A 22,437-nucleotide genomic window follows, 5' to 3' on the forward strand; every position below is an offset into this window, starting at 1 on the left:
GCATGACACAAGTCATTTTTCCAACAATTGTTTACAGACAGATTATTTCACTTAAAATTCACTGTATCACAATTCCAGTGGGTCAGAAGTTTACATACACTAAGTTGACCGTGCCTTTAAACAGCTTGGAAAATGCCCGAAAATGATGTCATGGCTTTAGAAGCTTCTGATAGGCTAATTGACATCATTTGAGTCAATTGGAGGTGTACCTGTGGATGTAGTTCAAGGCCTACCTTCAAACTCAGTGCCTCTTTACTTGACATCATGGGAAAATCAAAAGAAATCTGACAAGACCTCAGAAAAGAAATTGCAGACCTCAACAATTCTGGTTCATCCTTGGGAGCAATTTCCAAACGCCTGAAGGTACCACGTTCATCTGTACAATCAATAGTACGCAAGTATAAACACCATGGGACCACGCAGCAGTCATACCACTCAGGAAGGAGATGCGTTCTTTGGTGCGTACTTTGGTGTGAAAAGTGCAAATCAATCCTAGAACAAACAGCAAAGGACCTTGTGAAGATGCTGGAGGAAACAGGTACGAAAGTATCTATATCCACAGTAAAACGAGTCCTATATCCACATAACCTGAAATGCCGCTCAGCAAGGAAGAAACCACTGCTTCAAAACCGCCATAAAAAAAGCCAGACTACGGTTTGCAACTGCACATTTTTATTTCACCTTTATTTAGCCAGGTAGGCTAGTTGAGAACAAGTTCTCATTTACAACTGCGACCTGGCCAAGATAAAGCAAAGCAGTTCGACACATACAACAACACAGAGTTACACATGGAATAAACAAACATACAGTCAATAATACAGTAGAAAAAGTACATATACAGTGAGTGCAAATGAGGTAGGATAAGGAAGTTAAGGCAGTAAATGGGCCATGGTGGCGAAGTAATTACAATATAGCAATTAAACACTGGAATGGTAGATGTGCAGAAGATGAATGTGCAAGTAGAGATACTGGGGTGCAAAGGAGCAAGATAAATACAGTATAAATATAGTAAATAAATACAGTAGGAGGTGAAGTAGTTGGATGGGCTATTTACAGATGGGTTATGTACAGGTGCAGTGATCTGTGAGCTGCTCTGACAGCTGGTGCTTAAAGCTAGTAGGAGGTGAAGTAGTTGGATGGGCTATTTACAGATGGGTTATGTACAGGTGCAGTGATCTGTGAGCTGCACCTGTATGAGTATCCAGCTTCAGTGATTTTTGCAGTTCGTTCCAGTCATTCGCAGCAGAGAACTGGAAGGAAAGGCAGCCAAAGGAAGAATTGGCTTTGGGGGTGACCAGTGAGATATACCTGCTGGAGCACGTGCTACGGGTGGCTGCCGCTATGGTGACCAGTGAGCTGAGATAAGGTGGGGCATTACCTAGCAGAGACTTGTAGATGACCTGGAGCCAGTAGGTTTGGCGGCGAGTATGAAGTGAGTGCCAGCCAACGAGAGCGTACAGGTCGCAGTGATGGGTAGTATATTTCTAGATCCAAGATGGCATAGCAGTCAGACATCCTTTGTCCTCGTCTTGTCGTGTGTCGTGTATATATATTTACATATTTTCTTCGCATATCTTTTTTCTTCTAAAAACTCAACTTCAAAACACTCCTGCAACCCGCCTCACCAATTTATTTAAAAAAAGTATTATTCACCTCAAATCCACAACAGAAGCTAGCCAGAAGCTAGCCAGAAGCTAGCCAATTCACTGGCTAACATTAGTATTCAGCTAACCATGGTTGGCGGTCATCAGCTATCCTTTAGCTCGAAAAGCTATTGCCAGTTTTGTACAACGCGACTCAGACCAGAGCATACCGGACCTATTTCTCTCCATATCCCCGGAATTCTACCGCAAGCTCTGGACATTTACACCTGGATCTTGCATCTCGCTAGCTGCTATCCGAGTGACTATTGGCTTACGTCGGTCCCGGGGGAAACATCAATTATTCTGGAGCTAGCCAGCTGAAGAGTTCCATCAGCCACTCCTGGGCTACAATCACCTATCCGGACCCGTTTTACTGCGGACGCGGAGCCCCACAGGGCCTTCATGACTGGAATACCAACGTTATCTGCCCGAGGGAGTTATCCAACTGGCCCATCCATCGCGACGTTACCTGAACGCCCATCTGCGGCCCGCTAATCATCAGCTGTCTTATCGGCTGCTATCTGAATATGTCCATTGGACAATATTCTTGGGTCACTATAACTACATCTATTTTGCCAATTGGATTGGTCCCCTCTACCACATGGAACCCCACTAATCTACCGATGGAAACGCATGAGGTGGCTAAAAACAGACCTCCATCCTCTGCCAGCTTGCTTCCCATGGCCCGGCTAGCTGTTTGAATCGCAGTGACCAAAACCAACCTCTCTACTCATTGGACCCTTATGATCACTCGGCTAAGCATGCCTCTCCTTAATGTCAATATACCTTGTCCATTGCTGTTCTGGTTAGTGTTTATTGGCTTATTTCACTGTAGAGCCTCTAGCCCTGCTCGCTATACCTTATCCAACCTTTCAGTTCCACCACCCACACATGCGATGACATCACCTGGTTTCAATGATGTTTCTAGAGATAATATCTCTCTCATCATCACTCAATGCCTAGGTTTACCTTCCCTTTATTCATATCCTACCATACCTTTGTCTGTACATTATACCTTGAAGCTATTTTATCGCCCCCAGAAACCTGCTCCTTTTACTCTCTGTTCCAGACGTCCGAGACGACCAATTCCCATAGCTTTTAGCCATACCCTTATCCTACTCCTCCTCTGTTCCTCTGGTGATGTAGTGGTGAATCCAGGCCCTGCAGTGCCTAGCTCTACTCCTATTCCCCAGGTGCTCTCTTTTTATGACTTCTGTAAATGTAATAGCCTTGTTTCATGCATGTTAAGTTTATTTTATTCAATGCTTTAGCACACTCTGCCAACCCGGATGTCCTGGCCATGTCTGAATCCTGGCTTAGGAAGACCACCAAAAACTCTGTAATCTCCATCCCTAACTACAACATTTTCAGACAAGATAGAATGACCAAAGGGGGTGGTGTTGCAAACTACTGCAGAGATAGCCTGCAGAGTTCTGTCCTACTATCCAGGTCTGTACCCAAACAATTTGAACTTCTACTTTTAATAATCCACCTCTCTAAAAACAAGTCTCTCACCGTTGCCGCCTGCTATAGGCCACCCTCTGCCCCCAGCTGTGCTCTGGACACCATATGTGAACTGATTGCCCCCCATCTATCTTCAGAGCTCGTACTGCTAGGTGACCTAAACTGGGACATGCTTAACACCCCAGACATCCTACAATCTAAGCTTGATGCCCTCAATCTCACACAAATGATCAATGAACCTACCAGGTACAACCCCAAACCCCAACCCCAAAGGTACAACCCCACCTCTAAGTCAGAACCGTCCAGAGTAGTGATGCTGGACGGGCGGGCAGGTGCAGGCACTGATCGGTTGAAAAGCATGCATTTAGTTTTACTTGTATTTAAGAGCAGTTGGAGGCCACGGAAGGAGCTCTGTATGGCATTGACGCTCGTCTGGAGGGTTGTTAAAACTTCTTAGGGCTGCAATCCCATTAACGGGATGATATGACAACAGCCAGTGAAAGTGCAGGGCGCCAAATTCAAAACAACAGAAATCTCGTCAATAAAATTCCTCAAACATACATGTATCTTATACCATTTTAAAGGTAAACTTCTTGTTAATCCCACCACAGTGTCTGATTTCAAATAGGCTTTACAGCGAAAGCACCACAAACGATTATGTTCGGTGACCACCAACTGACAGAAAAACCCAGCCATTTTTCCAGCCAAAGAGAGGAGTCACAAAATGCACAAATAGAGAAAATCAATCACTAACCTTTGATGATCTTCATCAGATGACACTCATAGGACTTCATGTTACACAATACATGTATGTTTTGTTTGATAAAGTTCATATTTATATCAAAAATCTGAGTTTACATTGGCGCGTTACGTTCACTAGTTCCGAAAACATCCAGTGATTTTGCATAGCCACATCGATTCAACAGAAATACTCTTCATAAATGTAGATGATAATACAAGTTATACACATGGAATTATAGATATACCTCTCCTTAATGCAACCGCTGTGTCAGATTTTTTAAAAACTTTACGGAAAAAGCAAACCATGCAATAATCTGAGACGGTGCTCAGAAAATAAATACAATTATTCACCATGTTGGAGTCAACAGAAACCAGAAATCACATTATAAATATTCCTTTACCTTTGATGATCTTCATCAGAATGCACTCCCAGGAATCCTAGTTCCACAATAAATGCTTGATTTGTTCGATAATGTCCAAGTAGCTACTTTTGCTAGGGCTTAGGTATACAAATCCAAACGCTCGTGCAGGTCCATCCGAACGTCGGATGAAAACTTCAAAAAATTATATTACAGGTCGAAGAAGCTTGTCAAACTAAGTATAGAATCAATCTTTATGGTGTTGTTATCATAAATCTTCAATAAAGTTCCAACCGGAGAATTCCTTTGTGTGTAGAAAAGCCATGGAACGCAGGTCGCTATCATGTGAATTGCGCATGACCGGGACCTGGCCCTCTGCCAGTAACCTGACTCCTTCAGTTCTTATTCAGCCCCACAACACAGTAGAAGCCTCATTCAAGTATCTAAAGACGGTTGACATTTAGTGGAAGCCCTAGGAAGTGCAACTTCATCCATATCCCACTGTGAATTCAATAAGGGCTGGGTTGAAAATCGACCAACCTCAGATTTCTCACTTCCTGTTTGGATTTCTTCTCAGGTTTTTGCCTGCCATATGAGTTCTGTTATACTCACAGACACCATTCAAACAGTTTTAGAAACTTCTGAGTGTTTTCTATCCAATACTAATAATAATATGCATATATTAGCAACTGGGACTGAGGAGCAGGCCGTTTACTCTGGGCATCTCTGGGCACCTTTCATCCAAGTTACTCAATACTGCCCCTGCAGCCATAAGAAGTTAACACAGTGTCCAATGAAGGGCCAGAAGTATTAGGAATGGTGTCGTCTGCGTTCTCATTTGAGAAACCAAGGCTGTCGAGTCTGCCGATGAGGATGTGGTGATTGACAGAGTCGAAAGCCTTGGACAGGTCGATGAATATGGCTGCACAGTATTGTCTCTTATCAATGGCGGTTATGATGTAGTTTAGAACCTTCGTTTTTAGCAGTTTGGGTCTAGAGTGTCACCCCCTTTGAAGAGGGGAATGACCAAGGCAGCTTTCCAATCTTTGGGAATCTCAGACTACACAACAGAGAGGTTGAACAGGTTAGTAATAGGGGTTGCAACAATTTCAGCAGATAGTTTTAGAAAGAAATGGTCCAGATTGTCTAGACCGGCTGATTTGTAGGGGGTCCAGATTTTGCAGCTCTTTCAGAACATCAGCTGACTGGATTTGGGAGAAGGGGAAATGGGGAAGGCTTGGGCGAGTTGCTGTGGGGGGTGCAGTGCTGTTGACTGGGGTAGGGGTAGCCAGGTGGAAAGCATGGCCAGCCGTAGAAAAATGCTTATGAAATGGTCAATTATCGTGGATTTATCGGTGGTGACAGAGTTTCCTAAACTCAGTGTAGTTGGCATCTGGGAGGAGGTGTTCTTATTATCCATGGACTTTACAGTGTCCCAGAACTTTTTTGAGTTTGTGTTGCAGGAAGCAAATTTCTGCTTGAAAAATCTAGCCTTAGCTTTTCTAACTGCCTGTGTATATTGGTTCCTAACTTCCCTGAAAAGTTGCATATCACGGGGGCTGTTCGATGTTAATGCAGAACGCCATAGGATGTTTTTGTGTTGGTTAAGGGCAGTCAGTTCTGGAGAGAACCAAGGGCTATATCTGTTCCTGGTTCTAAATGTCTTGAATGGGGCATGCTTAGTTAAGATGGTGAGGAAGGCATTTAAAAAAAATAACCAGGCATCCTCTACTGACGGGATGAGGTCAATATCCTTCCAGGATACCCGGGCCAGGTCGATTAGAAAGGCCTGCTCGCTGAAGTGTTTCAGGGAGCGTTTGACAGTGATGAGTGGAGGTCGTTTGACCGCTGACCCATTACGGATGCAGGCAATGAGGCAGTGATCGCTGAGATCTTGGTTGAAAACAGCAGAGGTGTATTTAGAGGGCAAGTTGGTTATGATGATATCTATGAGGGTGCCCGTGTTTACGGCTTTGGGGTGGTACCTGGTAGGTTCATTGATTATTTGTGTGAGATTGAGGGCATCAAGCTTAGATTGTAGGATGTCTGGGTGTTAAGCATGTCCCAGTTTAGGTCACCTAGCAGTACGAGCTCTGAAGATCGATGGGGGGCAATCAATTCACATATGGTGTCCAGGGCACAGCTGGGGGCAGAGGGTGGCCTATAACAAGCAGCAATGGTGAGAGACTTGTTTCTGGAAAGTGAAAAATGGCTTAAAGACAACAAAGTCAAGGTATTGGAGTGGCCATTACAAAGCTCTGACCTCAATCCTATGGAAAATTGGTGGGCAGAACTGAAAAAGTGTGTGCGAGCAAGGTGGCCTACAAACCTCAGTTACACCAGCTCTGTCAGGAGGAATGGGCCAAAATTCACCCAACTTGTGGAAGCTTGTGGAAGGCTACCCAAAACATTTTACCCAAGTTAAACAATTTAAAGTCAATGCTACCAAATTATAATTGAGTGTATGTAAACTTCTGACCCACTGCAAATGTGATAAAAGAAATAGAAGCTGAAATAAATCATTCTCTCTATTATTATTCTGACATTTTACATTCTTAAAATAAAGTTTCTGGAAAAAGTGGATTTTTAAAAGTAGAAGCTCAAATTGTTTGGGCACAGACCTGGATAGTAAGACACAGAACTCTGCAGGCTATCTCTGCAGTAGATTGCAACACCGCCCCCTTTGGCAGTTCTATTTTGTCGGGAGATGCTCTAGTTAGGGATGGAAATAAAGTGGTGATCCTAACTGATCTAAGACAGGGAATTTTTACTAGGATTAAATGTCAGGAATTGTGAAAAATGTAGTTGGCTAAGGTGTATGTAAACTTCTGACTTCAACTGTATACTATTCCATATTATGTCCATCCCTCAACAAGAAGTAAAATAACATTTGTACCTTGACCAGTAAGCGGATGGTTCCTGATGCTTTGTGGGAAATGTAATACCAGAAGGTGAGCTTGCAGGTGGCACTGGACTCCTTCCACACAGAGCTCTTCATGTGAGCCTTATCACCTTTAAATCCCACTGGAGTAGCTTCCAGATAGACAAAATGACCTGGGTGAGAGAGAGAGAGAGAGAGAGAGAAAGAGAGATAGAGAAAGAGGTGTGAAGCAGATTGATAGCCACCTCCTCAGACTGTTCTTGCTTCAGATGACAAATTACAATGAGGTAATGGGGTGGCGATCACTGCAATTGCCCCTTGGTGCCTTCAGTGGTTGCCATTACAGAGGGCACAAAAAAGTTTACCAAGTCAATGATCAAACCTCCAAAGTTAAAAAAGAACATGCTGGATTCAATGGGATTCAGTGATCTAGAACATTCAACAGACTGGAAGAGTCTAATCATTCATATGTGGCTCTAAGTCAATTCAAAAACTTCTCAAGATACTGCAGATCAATAGCCATTCAATACCTTGTCTGTGATACATCGACGGAGATGCATTCCTAATGGCAATACACTACTGACCAGAGCCCTATGTATGGAATGCAATCCTCTCCATCTTGAGCCAAGAAATGTGATCCAACTATCTCATAAAATTCTGGGATACGGGTTTAATTTATTCGCAGAGCAGGTAGGGAATGTAAAAAGGCTAAATTTGATATACTTCCTCAAATCAATTTAAGTATGTTATTGGACTCTAACCCTAACCTTAACCCTAACCCTAACCCTAACCCTAACCCTAACCCCGACTCGGTTCAGCAGATACAGTATGAAGTAAAAAATACATTGTTCGGTTATGGTCGGATAGAGAAATAGCCACCAAATAGCCACCATGGTACAGTTGCTCAGTTTGGAGCTCTGAGCACATGTTTTTATAAAAAGTGTGGGAAAAATTCACATATCGCCTGGACTATAAGGGGAATTCACATAGGAATTGCAGAGAGAAATACACTAATACACTACCATGCTCATTCTTCAGAGTGTGGTCAAATGGAGGTCTTATGCCCTGGACCGAGCCCACACCCAATGCCCAATCAAAGTTGTCAGCCAGGGAGCTCTTCCAACCACAGCGACCATTCTCGAAAGAGCAGGAAGTCCCACAGTCCTTTTCATCGGTGCCGTCGGCGCAAACGTCTATGAAGTCACAGCTCTTGTCTGGATGGAAACACTGGCCGTTCTCACACTGCAGGTGGCCCACAGGACAGGAGCCTAGGGAACACACACACACTGATTATAATGCATAATATATGCTTGAGCCAGACAGACAGACAGACACACACGGATTATAACGCATAATACTTGCATGAGACAGACACACTAACACACACACACACACTGACTAAGGGAGAGGCCATGTATTGAGAATTACACAAAGTCAATGTATTGTGAAGCATTCAGTGGCTTGCACATGAAGGCAAAGGGAAACTGCAGCAGCGTCAGGATCTGTGTGTGTAGCTAGCATGATGTTGGCATACATTAGCTTCCTCATACATCATGTAGAGCAGAGGTCAGGGGTCAGCCATTAGTGAAGTGAAGCACCACTCAAATGAAAGAGGGTACGTTCAGGCTGCCCAGCACTATGTCTGTGTCCCAAATGGCACTCTATTCTCTATCAAGTGCAGTACTTTTGGGCCTTGGCCAAAAGTAGTGCACTATACTGTATAAGATATAGGGTGCCATTTGGGACACAAAGTGCTGTAAAAATGTTATGGATCATACTGCAACATGCAGCCAAGAGACTAGGGTGATAAGCAGGACCAGACTGGACAAAGGACAGTGAGATAGGAAATCAATGAAGTATTGAAATCAAAACAAATAGTGTGTATCCATTCAGTGCACAAACAGTAATGTGAATTCCCTGTGGATTTGGGTTGGCTCTGGTCTTAAAACCTAACAATCATCAGAAATACACTATATATATATACAAAATTATGTGGACACCGCTTCAAATTAGTGGATCTTGCTATTTCAGCAACACCTCGTTGCTGAGAGCTGTAAAACATTGAGCACACCCATCCAATCTCCATAGACAAACATTGGCAGTAGAATGGACTTACTGAAGAGCTCAGTGACTTTTAATGTGGCACCGTCCTCGGTTGCAGCCCTCGCTACCGAGTTCCAAACTGCCTCTAGAAGCAACGTCAGCACAAAAGCTGTTCATCGGGAGTTCATGAAATGAGTAGCTGCACACAAACCTAAATTCACCATGCGCAATGCCAAGCGTCTGCTGGAGTGGTGTAAAACTCGCCGCCATTTGACTCTGGAGGCAGTGGAAATGCGTTCTCTGGAGTGACAAATCATGCTTCACCATCTGGCAGTCTGACAGACAAATCTGGGTTTGGTGGAACCCAGGAGAACGCTACCTGCCTAAATCCATGGTGCCAACTGTAAAGTTTGGGGGAGGAGGATTTATGGTCTAGGGCTGTTTTTCATGGTTCGGGCTAGGCCCCTTAGTTCCAGTGAAGGAAAATCTTAACACTACAGAATACAATGACATTCTAGATTATTCTGTGCTTGCAACTTTATGGCAACAGATTGGGGAAGGCCCTTTCCTGTTTCAGCATGACAATACCACCGTGCACAAAGTGAGGTCCATACAGAAATGGTTTGTCAAGATTGGTGTGGAAGAACTTGACTGGCCTGCCTAGAGCCCTGACCTCAACCCTATCGAACCCCTTTGGGATGAATTGGAATGCCGACTGCCAGGCCTAATCGCCCAACATCATTGCCCGACCTCACTAATGCTCCCCGCAGTCCCCGCAGCAAATGTTCCAACATCTAGTGGAAAGCCTGTAGGCTGTTATAGCAACAGGGGGGGGGGGAATGAGATGTTCGACGAGTAGGTGTCCACATACGTTTGGTAATGTAGTGTACATGCACACACACACACACAGACTGGATGAAAAGGCCCAAGGTGACAATAAAGAGGCAGTTGCTATTAAATAATGCAGGTATTGAGATGGTGAGCTCACCTATGCATGATCAGAACTTCACCTTCATAATGTCGGGCTAATGACATATAGTGGAGTTCGTAAAATCCATACAGTTTAGTCAAGCCATTCGTCGAAACGACATCAAGTGTCTCAGACTAGGAGTGCTGATCTAGTATCAGTTTCCCCCCGTTTGTGCATGCAATGTTATTAATTGTGATCTAAAAGGCAAAGCTGATCCTGAATCTCAAAACAACCAAAGAGACCTGAAAGGCCAAGAATTCGAATTGAATATAAAAAGTAAGCCAAGCAAGCAGATGATCTGAATGATACATTAGCCTCTCTTTCAGTCAGTGGCTTAGGAGGACAAAGGAGGGGAGCAGTAAGGCTTTGTGTCAGAAGGAGGGGGAGTAGACGGCTGAGAAGAGGGGATTGTGGCTGTATAGGAGCCAGGCATTCCAGTGGGGTCAGACTTGGGGTTTGGGAGTATTAGAGAGGCGTGATGATGCGTGATGAAGAGGGGTGGTCCCAGTAATTCAAACAAAGAAAGGGGGATAAATCCCCTCTAATATTCTCTTCCATTTCTTCAGGTACACAGGACCAGAAGGAATATGGTCCCACCATAGTGGCATGATGTGCACACTATTCCCTATATAGTGCACTAATTTTGACCAGAGCCCTACCGTCAAAATTAGGGCATCACAAAAGGGAATAGGGTGCAATTTGGGGCCATACATGGACATGGAAAAAAACAGGAAACCATTTTGCCTCTCAAAGGCAACGAAGAAAGAGTTTGGTCTACCATGCCAATCATTTCCATACATTCAAGTCATTTCAAATGTTGAAAGTTGTTTCTGCCTTTGTAAATAGCTGATTTTGTACTTGTATGCTCCAGACGGGGGTTCAAATGGTAATAAATACATTTAAATAATGTATGTGCTTGATTGAGCTAGCTGGGCTTAATGGACCAATCAGAAATGTCCCAAAACTGCAAACCCTGCCCACTTAGCACTCCAAGCAGGATGGAGTAAACACTCAAAGTATTTGAAAGATTTAAAATAGTTTTTGAACCCAGGTCTGATATGTTCTATCATAACAGCAAAGCCAAACTCTATTCCCCCATTCACCTCACCTCTCTCTCCCAATACCGAGGATTAATGGACTTTTATATGATGATCATTATGGGATATGATGGCTCAGAAGCCTGTACATTAAAAGTGGATCTAATTTAGTTGATGCCATTCCATTCACTCCATTCTAGCCATTATTATGAGCTGTCCTCGCCTCAGCAGCCTCCACTGGTACACAGGTACTGTAATGACCCACTGCCCTTCGACCCCATATACTCACCCTGGGTAGGATATTGTCCCCTGGTGGATTGGGGAGTATAAGAATCTGTGGCATCGGTGTTTATTGTCTGGTGGGTTGTGTGTTACTGACAACATGATCCATAACTATCACAGAGCAGCCGCATCCAGACTCTCAGCAATCTTACGGTAATGACCTGTTACAGCCATGAATCTCCTCTTGTATAAGGTGCCGTCCCACTGCTGTCTGATTACATTTGTCCCACATGGCTTTCCATCACTTTGGCTCATTCCCTCTCATCTGAATAGGCTGTCTCTCATCTCCCTGTCCTCCTCAACAACAGGCCCATTCTCCATCGTTTTTTGATGTGATTAGTCCACGGTCGTTACATGCCATTATACATCATAAGCTACATATTAAATGGCAACATTGGGTCAAAAATAGTGCAATATATAGGGAATCGAGTACCATTTGGGAGACAGCCAGAGAGTAGCATCTCATAAAAGGCATGGATTTTAACATATGAGCTTGATTTATCTGAGACAATTTGCTCAAGTATTTTCAGGTGCTATCACGTTCTTTCCGAGGAAAGGGGGGAGAGGAGGAAGAGCGAAAACAAGTTCAGCCGCATTTTGTTCATCATAGAAAATAGATTTTTTTTTTAAAGGAAGAAGAGAGAAAGCCAGGTCGACCTTGCTTGTCTGGTGATCGGGATTTATTTTGTAATTGATCTAGGATATTGTGGGGCTGCCGTCCTTGGGATTGACTCGTTCCAAATGGAATAATAATGTCGGGGTAATGGTAGCAGTGGCCTCGTCTTCTAATGCACGTACACCAACCATCTGTATCGCTCCCTTAGATCTTCCCCTGCTCTCTGTTGCTTGTATCTCATTTTGTTTTATGAAGACATTTGACTACATTGTGTAATTCTGACTATATTAGAATACTATTCTAATATTCCCTTTCCAGTGCTATCAATGACCAAGGAATATAATATACAAGTGTGTTTAACATTAAAAAAAAGTCCAGTGAGAGGACTAATGTGTACTGCCATTGGTCTGGCCAAAATAATATTTCACGTATGAGAAAAGACAGCCATTTTCTCAACTATGTCCGTATAAGCCATTTTGGCATAGGTCTCTCTCTGCATTGCAGGGGTTTCTTAAATTACAGTTTTGCATATAGTTCCATTTGGGAGAGACAAATTATTTTGTTTTCTTGGTGGGGGGTGACATAACGCACAAATGTTTGTGAACCACAAACTCCGACTGACATAAGGATAATCCCAAAACAAGTGTAACATTTCAGCAAACGCAAATGCACGCACGGCAATTGTCAAAAGAAAGAGCGAGCTGGATATCAACATATCATTAACAACATCCTCATATTCACACTGACTCCCGCCGACTCCCGCTGACTACCATTGGGCTGAGACTCCATTAAAGTCATGTGATGACTCATTAATGCCCGTGCCTGTTGGCAGACTCACAGCAGGCTAGGTTGCATTCTCAAACACATTCTGTGGCTGCGAGTAAGTCAGAGAGAGAGAGAAAGGAAGCAAGAAAGAGACATAGACGCACACAACAGGACTATTGTGTATAAGGCCCCTATAGTCCAGCCCAGCAGATCACTAGAGGTCCCTTAAAGAGGCCACACACAAAGCCTTCCCCATCCCCTCAAAACCCCCCTCTTCTCTCCCTCTCCTCTTCTCTCTTCCACTCCGACACCCAATACAACAGTAAAGCTATACATTAGAAAGGGCAATTATAGCTGCTATGCACCACTGTGACAATGGGGCTAAATCAGTACACGTTGTTGTCCCTTTCTCTCGTCTCTCAAGGGTTGGCTCGTAAAGAACAGGAAGAATGCAGAGGAAACGTACAATCATCTGAATGGAGACCAAGCCGTTCTTTATTCACTGACTTATACCGCTTGGTTCACTCAGTCATTTATGCCCGCAAAACCATGACTAACGTCTCAGATTAAGCCCTATTCCTTAAATAATGTACTACTTAGTTCTTTCTTCTCCCTCCTTCTTTCCTTCACCTGCACTAACGGGAAAAACTGAACAGGCCAAAGTCAATTCCCAGTGGGTAGGTTTTCAGACTATTATGAAGGAGAGGAGACAAGGAGACGAGGAGGTCACTTAAGACTATTGAGATGCACCCGGAGTGACATCATACCTGATGGGGGTGGAGTCTCCAGTGCTTCTGACGTAGACGAGAGCAGGCAGCCTGGTGAGAAGGTGATGTCATCCAGACAGATGTCCCCCTTGGCGCTGGGGCCCACCTTAGGATAGAATAAAATAGCATAATTGTTCCACAGGAAACTTTAGTTGTGGCAAGTCAGATAAGATAAAGAGAGTAAACATATACAGTGCCATGAAAAAGTGCTTGCCACCTTTCTAATGGGTCCCATTATGCCTGGCGAAAGCCAAACACTGCATTCCACAGCAGGAACCTCATACCAACGGTCAAGCAGGTCCCCAGTCTGCGGTTCCAACTTGCTTCAAGATGTCCACCATTGTTCCTGTACCCAAGAAAGCCAAGGTAACTGAACTAAATTACTATCGCCCTGTAGCACTCACTTCTGTCATCATGAATTGCTTTGAGAGGTTAGTTAAGGATCATATCACCTCTACCTTACCTGACACCCTAGACCTACTTCAATTTGCTTACCGCCCCAATAGATCCACTGACGATGCAATCGCCATTACACTGCACACTGCCCTATCCCATCTGGACAAGAGGAATACCTATGTCAGAATGCTGTTCATTGACTACAGCTTAGCCTTCAACACCATAGTACCCTCCAAGCTCATCATCAAGCTTGGAGCCCTGGGTCTGAACCCTGCCCTGTGCAACTGGGTCCTGGACTCCCTGACAGGCCGCCACCAGGTGGTGAAGGTAGGAAAAAACACCTCCACTTCGCTGATCCTCAACATAGGGGCCCCACAAGGGTGCGTACTCATCTGCTAAATATGTGTATGTGACCAATAACATTAGATTTGATAGTGTGATGGTTTTGGGATGCTTTTTTGCCTTTGCGGGAACCATGAATTCTCTGCTCTGTATCAGAGAATTCGACGGGGAATGTCAGGCAATCCATCTGTGAGCTGAAGCGCAGCTGAGTCATGCAGCAAGACAATGATCCAAAACACAATCAAGTCTACATGAAAATGGCTAAAAAGCAACACATTGTAAGTTTTGGAATGGCCTAGTCAAAGTCCAGACCTAATCCCAATTGTTGGGATGTTGTGGCAGGACTTAAAACGAGCAGCTCATGCTTGAAACCCCACAAATGTCGCTGAGTTAAAACAGTTCTGCATGCAAGAGTGGGCCAGAATTCCTCCACAGTGATTTGAGAGACTGATCAACAACGACAGGAAGCATTTGGTTGAAGTCATTGCAGCTAAAGGTGGCACAACCAGTTATTGAGTGTAAGGGGACAATTACTTTTTCACATAGGGGAATTGGGTGCTGCTTAACTTAGCTAATTAAATAAAGAAAGAATACACATTTTTTAAATTCTTTGTAAACTCAGGTTCCCTGTATCTAATATTAGGTTTTGGTTGGAGATCTGATAACATTCAGTATTAAAAAATATGCAAAAATAGAGAAAATCAGAAAGCGGGCAAATACTTTTTCATGGCACAGTAACAGCAACACTCACAGAAACAAATGCTATGCCAGATATGCACAAGATGAACATAAGTCACAAGAATTCAATACAAATGTTCATCACCTTGCCCTCGAAGGTGACCCGGAAGTCTTCCTGAGAGGTCAGCTGGATGTCCCTCCTCTGCCAGTAGTTTCCCTGGTCTCCAGTCAGGTTGAGGAGGAGCTGGTGACCTGAGGAGCTGGTGACCTGGAACACGTTCAGCGTTCCAAAGCCGTCTCCAGACATGTGCAGGTAGAAGCGTATCTGGAGAAGGGAAGGGACACACACACACACACACACAGTAAGTGACACACACAGAAAGTGACAAACATAGTGAAGTCATGCAAGTGTAGCCAAGTTTAATTAGTTAAACTAACTCGTCATCTTAAAACATCTCCATCTGTACCATCAAATTTCTAGCTGGATCAGCACAGACAGTCTGGGAAATACCATTATATTTAAGCAATGACAGACTTTCCTCGACTCATTAAAGTGAAGTTTAAATACCCCTGACTTGTAAAGGACCAAAAGGCTCCTTAACAGCTTCTACCCCCAAGACTGCTGAGCAATTAACATTGACCCCCTCCATTTGTTTTGTACACTGCTGCTACGCGCTGTTTATTATCTATGCATAGTCACTTCACCCCTATCTACATGTACAAATGACCTCAACTAACCTGTAACCCTGCACACTGACTCGGTACCAGTACCCCCTGTATATAGCCTCGTTATTGTTATGCTATTGTGTTCCTTTTTATATTTGAACTTTTCTTGAACTGCACTGTTGGTTAAGAGTTTGTAAGTAAGCATTTCACGGTAAGATCTACACTTGTTGTATTCGGCGCATGAGACAAATACAGTTTGATTTGATTTGATTCAGTAAATCTGATCAAAGCAACACGCACCTGAGACTCATGCTTTCTGCCTTACCATTGACTTTTCACTGCAACACTCTTATTATGATCACTCGTTTCACCTCCCCATAGACCATGAAAGCAATGCAAGAGGTCTATCTATATACAGTACAAAGGTAATTTGTTGTGAACAAAAATCTCCGTAGCTCCATTCATTTCCTTCCATTTCCCCTTCATTACAGCTAGCCCACAAAGTCAGCCATTCAAACGCAGTGCTAAGGAGTTTTCTACCAAATGCAACTAGATGCGGAGGGAGGGCAGGAGGCAGTGAGAAGACTAAACTACCGCTTCTTCTCTCCTCCCGCTCTTCCCCTCCTCCCCTCGCTCTGTTTAATTGGCGCCTGTCAGCTGCGTGTGTGATTGGTTGGCAGGTCCAGCCCGAGATGAGACAGACACAGTTCCGTACAAACGAGGCACTCAATAAGAAGGACTCAGACAGACTGACTGAGAGAAGAGAGATGGCTCCTTGACTCACCCACTGCACTGGCTGATCTCGTCACACACAGAGGGAGGAGATACTGACTGACCTAGTCCTTTATGCATATTCCCCCAATTCTACTTCATAGTCTAACTAAACCTCCTCCCTTAATCTGTCTGTAGGTTTGTATGGTGGATTATTGGGGCGGGGGGGGGTGAATGAGCCAATTGGAATTTGGGAATAATTAGGTGGCCATGATGGCATGATGGCCAGATTGGGAATTTAGCCAGGACCCTGGGGTTAACACCCCTATTCTTCAGATAAGTGACTTGGGATCTTTAGTGACCATAGAGAGTCAGGACACCCGTTTAACGTTGAATCCGAAAGACGGCACCCTACACAGGAAAATGTCCCACATCACCGCCCTGGGGCATTGGGATATTTTTTGGGGGGACCAAAGAAAAGAGTGCCTCCTACTGGCCCTCCAAAACCACTTCCAGCAGCAGCTGGTCTCCCATCCAGGGACCGACCAGGACCAAAGCTTGTGTCCATGTATTGATCATATGACCCTTTTATCTCGACCCAGTAACACCCACATGGCTCCGAACTGTTATCTACAGTCTCTGCCCTGACCTTTGCCTGACCTTGCACTGCTTGCTCCTGCGGCTGAGGAGGGGTCCTGAGATTCTAGCGGCGTCTCCAGTTGCCTGAGGGAAAGAGCTCTCCACATAGAGGTAGTGGCCAGACGGGTCCCGCAGGGTGTGGTCAGTAGATGGACCTGTGCCAGCGGTCGGTGTGCTGCCCGCTTTGATAAGCCAATCGAAATTGTCCTGCCGGCACTGGCGCCAGGAGCAGAGGTCAAACTCAAAGTTGCAGTGTCCGCTGAAGCCCTCTGTAAGAGAGTGAGAGAGAGAGAGACAGAGAGGAAGAGAGCTTAATTAGTCATTAGTATACTCACCATGACATAAATAACGTCCACACTTGGCACACCACGTCATTTCGATGTGGATAATTGAGTAATATTTGGTTGAGACGATGATCAAGGAGATTACAACCAACAGTGAGCTGCAAAGGTATAGGGACAGTGACACATTTGTTGTTGTTTTGGCTCTATATTCCAGCACTTTGGATTTGAAATGACAATGACTATGAGGTTAAAGTGCAGACTGTCAGCTTTATTTTGATGAACTGTTTATAAATGACAACACCTTTTGTACATAGCCCATTTAAGGGGACTAAAAGTATTGGGACAAAAGTAGTCAAAAGTTTAGTATTTGGTCCCATATTCCTAGCACGCCACGATCAACCCCCCTCCAAATGCTACCCTCTCCTGTTATTGTAATGGTGAGAGGCATGTCTTTGGGGTATGATATTTCAGGATACCCTCAAATGCAATGGCGTGTATTCATGGATGCCAAGGGCAGCCAGGCCAATAAAACGTTTAAAATCAAATAAAAGTATCTTTCGTCTCTTTCTGTTTTCATCATTTCTTTCAATTCGCAAGTGGCTGATTCTCACCGGAGAAATCATCCATGCGAGGGAAACAGTGCCCCTCTGTCTCAGTATGTGTAGCCCATCTATCTGATGCTGACTGGACCAAAAGAGTATAACATGTTGCCGCCGTAGCAAATTGATTGATTGATGTCAGCAAGCATTTGGCCTCCCATGATAAAGACATTTTGAAAGAATTAGCCAATCAGCGTGGAGCTGAGCTCAACTGTGGGTTGTCCTGATGCAGCAAAACACCCCCCAAGGGAGGCCAGTTTGGATATGGCTTCAAACCAATCAAATAATTTCCGAAGCAAAACAACATTTTCCGAAAAACTTGTCTGTTTCTGGTCTGCTTTGTGTTGATGTCCTGCAGCAGCACTTTCCTGAGCCAATGATGGAGATGGGAATTTGGACTTGTGGTTTTGACTTAATTCTCTGTACAGGCCAATGACTTTGATGGCGATTCTGATCTGACCATAAATTAATATATTGTGCCACTGACCTGAAACAATTGAAATTCAATATGTAGCCTAGATGTTGCCTAGTAAGCGCACGCTAACTAGCTAGCTAACTTACCTGGTACATTGTTGCCCATGCGAGGAAGTTAGGCTAGCAAGCATTTTAGCTAGGTAGCCTATGACAATCAAAACTAAAAGTGTACTGTATGACAGAGCCATAGACAGTTGTGCCAACATGAAAGAGGAGGATGGCATTGGCATTCAACTAGTCTACAAGTAGGGTGAGTAAAAAAAATGTTTTACTTGTACACACATGCACAGACAGAAATCAGTATCAAGGACAGCCACATGATTTTAAGCAACATTAATTGGACTAAATAGTTTAAGGTGTCTTTAGGTTTGTTTTCAGTGTATTAAACTAAGCATATATAGCCTCGTTAATTTGATGATGTTTAAATGTTTAAGCTGAAACGGTGCTGGAATTAGCGGAGGCAGTTCCCCTGTTGTCTTTGTGCTGACGTGCAGGTAACTCTGTGGTTGTAAACCAGTAGTTGTTTAGTAAACTGTGCAAAACATTAACGTACTTGACCATGCTGCAGATTATAGAACTGTTTGTAACATGCACCATTTGGTTTGTGGACTTCAACTGGCAGATGTTGCTCTCCGGTTTTGTGATGAAACAAACGCATGTATAGTTGAGTTTATTCCGCCATTGTGTGACTGTTGTCTTTTTTTTTGTCGTAACCTCCTTATTGTAGATCACGGTGGCGTGCGAACAAACGGGTTACAGAGCGAACGCCGCAGTTATCACAACAAAGGTTGTAAATATGCCTTTTTTTTAAAAACTGGCTTGGCCTCCTCGAGAGATTTTACTTGCGTACCCGCTACCGCTCAAATGAAAGCTGACAGTCTGCACTTTGACCTCATAGTCGTTGTATCATTTCAAACCCAAAGCGCTGGAGTACAGAGGCCAAACAACAACAAAAAAAAGCACTTTCCAAATACTTTTGGAGCTCACTGTATATTCACCCACTCAAAAAACAGCCTAAAGTTATGACAATTTCACTATACTTTTAACTGTGTAAAAGCAGTCTCGCAAACCCGACCCTAGGCAAGAGCAGTGTATGCCGTAGCTTTGGATACATTGTGGGAGGCAACTGTCTGCCTAGGAAGACTAATCTAATAGCACAACCAAACTCCAATGGAAACACAATGTTAGATTTTTTGGTTTAGTCGTCACCGAAATGTTTATCGCCGTGCTTTCAATGATTTAAAAGCACAGCAAATTTCAAATGGGAGTACAATGTCAGCTATTTTGTTCATTTATACAACAGATGAATGTGTTATCATTGTGTTTCATCTAATAGCAGAACCAAACGACTGGGATTGCAGTTGAGAATGCATTAGAAAAGTAGGCTACATGGTGCAAGTGATTAATGTCATTTGAGATTCTGCACAGATAATTACAGCAATTGAGAAGATAATATGATTACATAACAAGACATTCATATTTACATAATGCTCCAAATGTGGCCATGGATGTGTTACTCATTTTAAGGTTGAATGTTACATTAGATTGTACAATTAATAAAAAACACCATTGCCACCACAGTAATGGCCTATTTATTGCCTTACCTCCCAACTCTTCTACGTTTGCACACACCGTACATACAGTTGAAGTTGGAAGTTTACATACACCATAGCCAAATACATTTAAACTCAGTTTTTTACAATTCCTGACATTTAATCACAGTAAAGATTCCCTGTTTTAGGTCAGTTAGGATCACCACTTTATTTTAAGAAAGTGAAATGTCAGAATAATAATAGAGTGAATGATTTACTTCAGCTTTTATTTCTTTCATCACATTCCCAGTGGGTCAGAAGTTTACATACACTCAATTAGTATTTGGTAACATTGCCTTTAAATTGTTTAACTTAAGCCTTCCACAAGCTTCCCACAATAAGTTGGATGAATTTTGGCCCATTCCTCCTGACAGAGCTGGGGTAACTGAGTCAGGTTTGTAGGTCTCCTTGCTCGCTCACACTTTTTCAGTTATGCCCACAAATATTCTATAGGATTGAGGTCAGGGCTTTGTGATGGCCACTCCAATACCTTAACTTTGTTGTCCTTAAGCCATTTTGCCACAACTTTGGAAGTATGCTTGGGGTTATTGTCCATTTGGAAGAACAATTTGCGACCAAGCATTAACTTCCTGACTGATGTCTTGAGATGTTGCTTCAATATATCCACATAATTTTCCTCCCTCACGATGCCATCTATTTTGTGAAGTGCACCAGTCCCTCCTGCAGCAAAGGACCCCCACAACATGATGCTGCCACCCCCGCGCTTCACGGTTGGGATGGTGTTCTTCAGCTTGCAAGCCTCCCCCTTTTTCCTCCAAACATAACGATGGTCATTATGTCCAAACAGTTCTATGTCTATGTCGATATGGGACTCGTTTTACTGTGGATATAGATACTTTTGTACCTGCTTCCTCCAGCATCTTCACAAGGTCTTTTGCTGTTGTTCTGGGATTGATTTGTACTTTTCGCACAAAAGTAAGTTAATCTCTAGGAGACAGAACGCGTCTCCTTCCTGAGCGGTATGACGGCTGTGTGGCCCCATGGTGTTTATACTTGCGTACTATTGTTTGTACAGATGAACATGGTACCTTCAGGCATTTTAGAAATTGCTCCCAATGATGAACCAGACTTATGGAAGTCTACAATTTTTTTCTGAGGTCTTGGCTGATTACTTTTGATTTTCCCATGATGTCAAGCAAAGAGGCACTGAGTTTGAAGGTAGGCATTGAAATACATCCACAGGTAAACCTCCAATTGACTCAAATGATGTCATTTAGCCTATCAGAAGCTTCTTAAGCCATGACATCATTTTCGGGAATTTTCCAAGCTGTTTAAAGGCACAGTCAACTTAGTGTATGTCAACTTCTGACCCACTGGAATTGTGATACAGTGAATTATAAGTGAAATAATCTGTCTGTTAAACAATTGTTGGACAAATGACTTGTGTCATGCACGAAGTAGATGTCCTAACCGACTTGCCAAAATTATAGTTTGTTAACAATAAATTTGTGGTGTGGTTGAAAAATGACTTCAAATGTAGATTTTTCTATTGTGTTATTGACTGTACGTTTGTTTATGTGTAACTCTGTGTTGTTGTTTTTGTCGCACTGCTTTGCCTTATCTTGGCCAGGTCACAGTTGTAAATGAAAACTTGTTCTCAACTGGCCTACCTGGTTAAATAAAAAATAAATACATCTAAATAAATCACACAAAATTCAACAAAAGCTGCTGTAAATAACACTGTTCTTTAATTAATTATTATCAAACGGGCAGGCAAATGGTCTCTCACTCACTGCAGATGTAGGGGTCCTCGTCGGAGCCATCTCCACAGTGGTTGAGGAAGTCACACAGGTTGTCCTCTGGGATGCAGTATCCATTGGAGCAGGTGTACTCCTCAGGCCCACACGGCTGCTCTGGGCTGAGGGGAGGGATGCAGTTCTGGAAGGTCACGTCATCCACCACCACATCTCCCATGTAGCTGATCCCCCGCTTGGCCTGGAAGATTACCTAAATGACAGACAGGATTGAAGTAAGCCATCTGTCCAAGTCTTTCAATGTTTGAAGTAATACCCAAGTACTTATAAATCAACAAAACTGTCTAGTACCGTAAATAAACTAGCAAATTCAGAATAACATGTCATTAGTCTCGTTCCCAGCCATCTTCACTATAATCCTGGTAAGAAAGGCTAAACATGACAAAAACACAATTAAACCCAACATACCAGGGCATCCCAAATGGTACCTGGTCAAAAGAAGGGCGCTCTAAAGGGAATAAGGCTCCACTTAGGATCTAGCCCAAAATCACCAACTGTATACTACACAAGCAGCTCATCCTTCAAATTGCTGAGTCATGTACAAGTAACTGCCAAAATAAAGGAAACACTTGAGTAAATGAGCGACACAAAGTATATTGAAAGCAGGTGTTTCCACACAGGTGAGGTTTTCTGAGTTAATTAAGCAATTAACATCCCATCATGCTTAGGGTCATGTATAAAATGCACAGTTGCCTATTATTTTGGCTACCGTG

General features: G+C 43.4%; 1 protein-coding gene across 2 annotated transcripts in view; it reads right to left on the reverse strand.

The window, feature by feature from the left end:
• Positions 1 to 22,437, reverse strand: part of malrd1 (MAM and LDL receptor class A domain containing 1) — a 121,099-nt gene that overhangs the window by 48,870 nt on the left and 49,792 nt on the right. For both annotated transcript variants that reach the window (XM_024393049.2, XM_024393050.1), the window contains exons 16-21: positions 21,704 to 21,917; positions 17,022 to 17,269; positions 15,130 to 15,309; positions 13,569 to 13,674; positions 8,111 to 8,356; positions 7,104 to 7,261 (exon numbers count right to left, since the gene is read on the reverse strand). In XM_024393049.2, the coding sequence (XP_024248817.1) occupies positions 7,104 to 7,261; positions 8,111 to 8,356; positions 13,569 to 13,674; positions 15,130 to 15,309; positions 17,022 to 17,269; positions 21,704 to 21,917 (1,152 nt within the window). The remainder of the gene's footprint in view (positions 1 to 7,103; positions 7,262 to 8,110; positions 8,357 to 13,568; positions 13,675 to 15,129; positions 15,310 to 17,021; positions 17,270 to 21,703; positions 21,918 to 22,437) is intronic.

The sequence above is a fragment of the Oncorhynchus tshawytscha genome, linkage group LG29, assembly GCF_018296145.1.
Source record: "Oncorhynchus tshawytscha isolate Ot180627B linkage group LG29, Otsh_v2.0, whole genome shotgun sequence".
In the NCBI taxonomy this organism is placed as follows: Eukaryota; Metazoa; Chordata; class Actinopteri; order Salmoniformes; family Salmonidae; genus Oncorhynchus; species Oncorhynchus tshawytscha.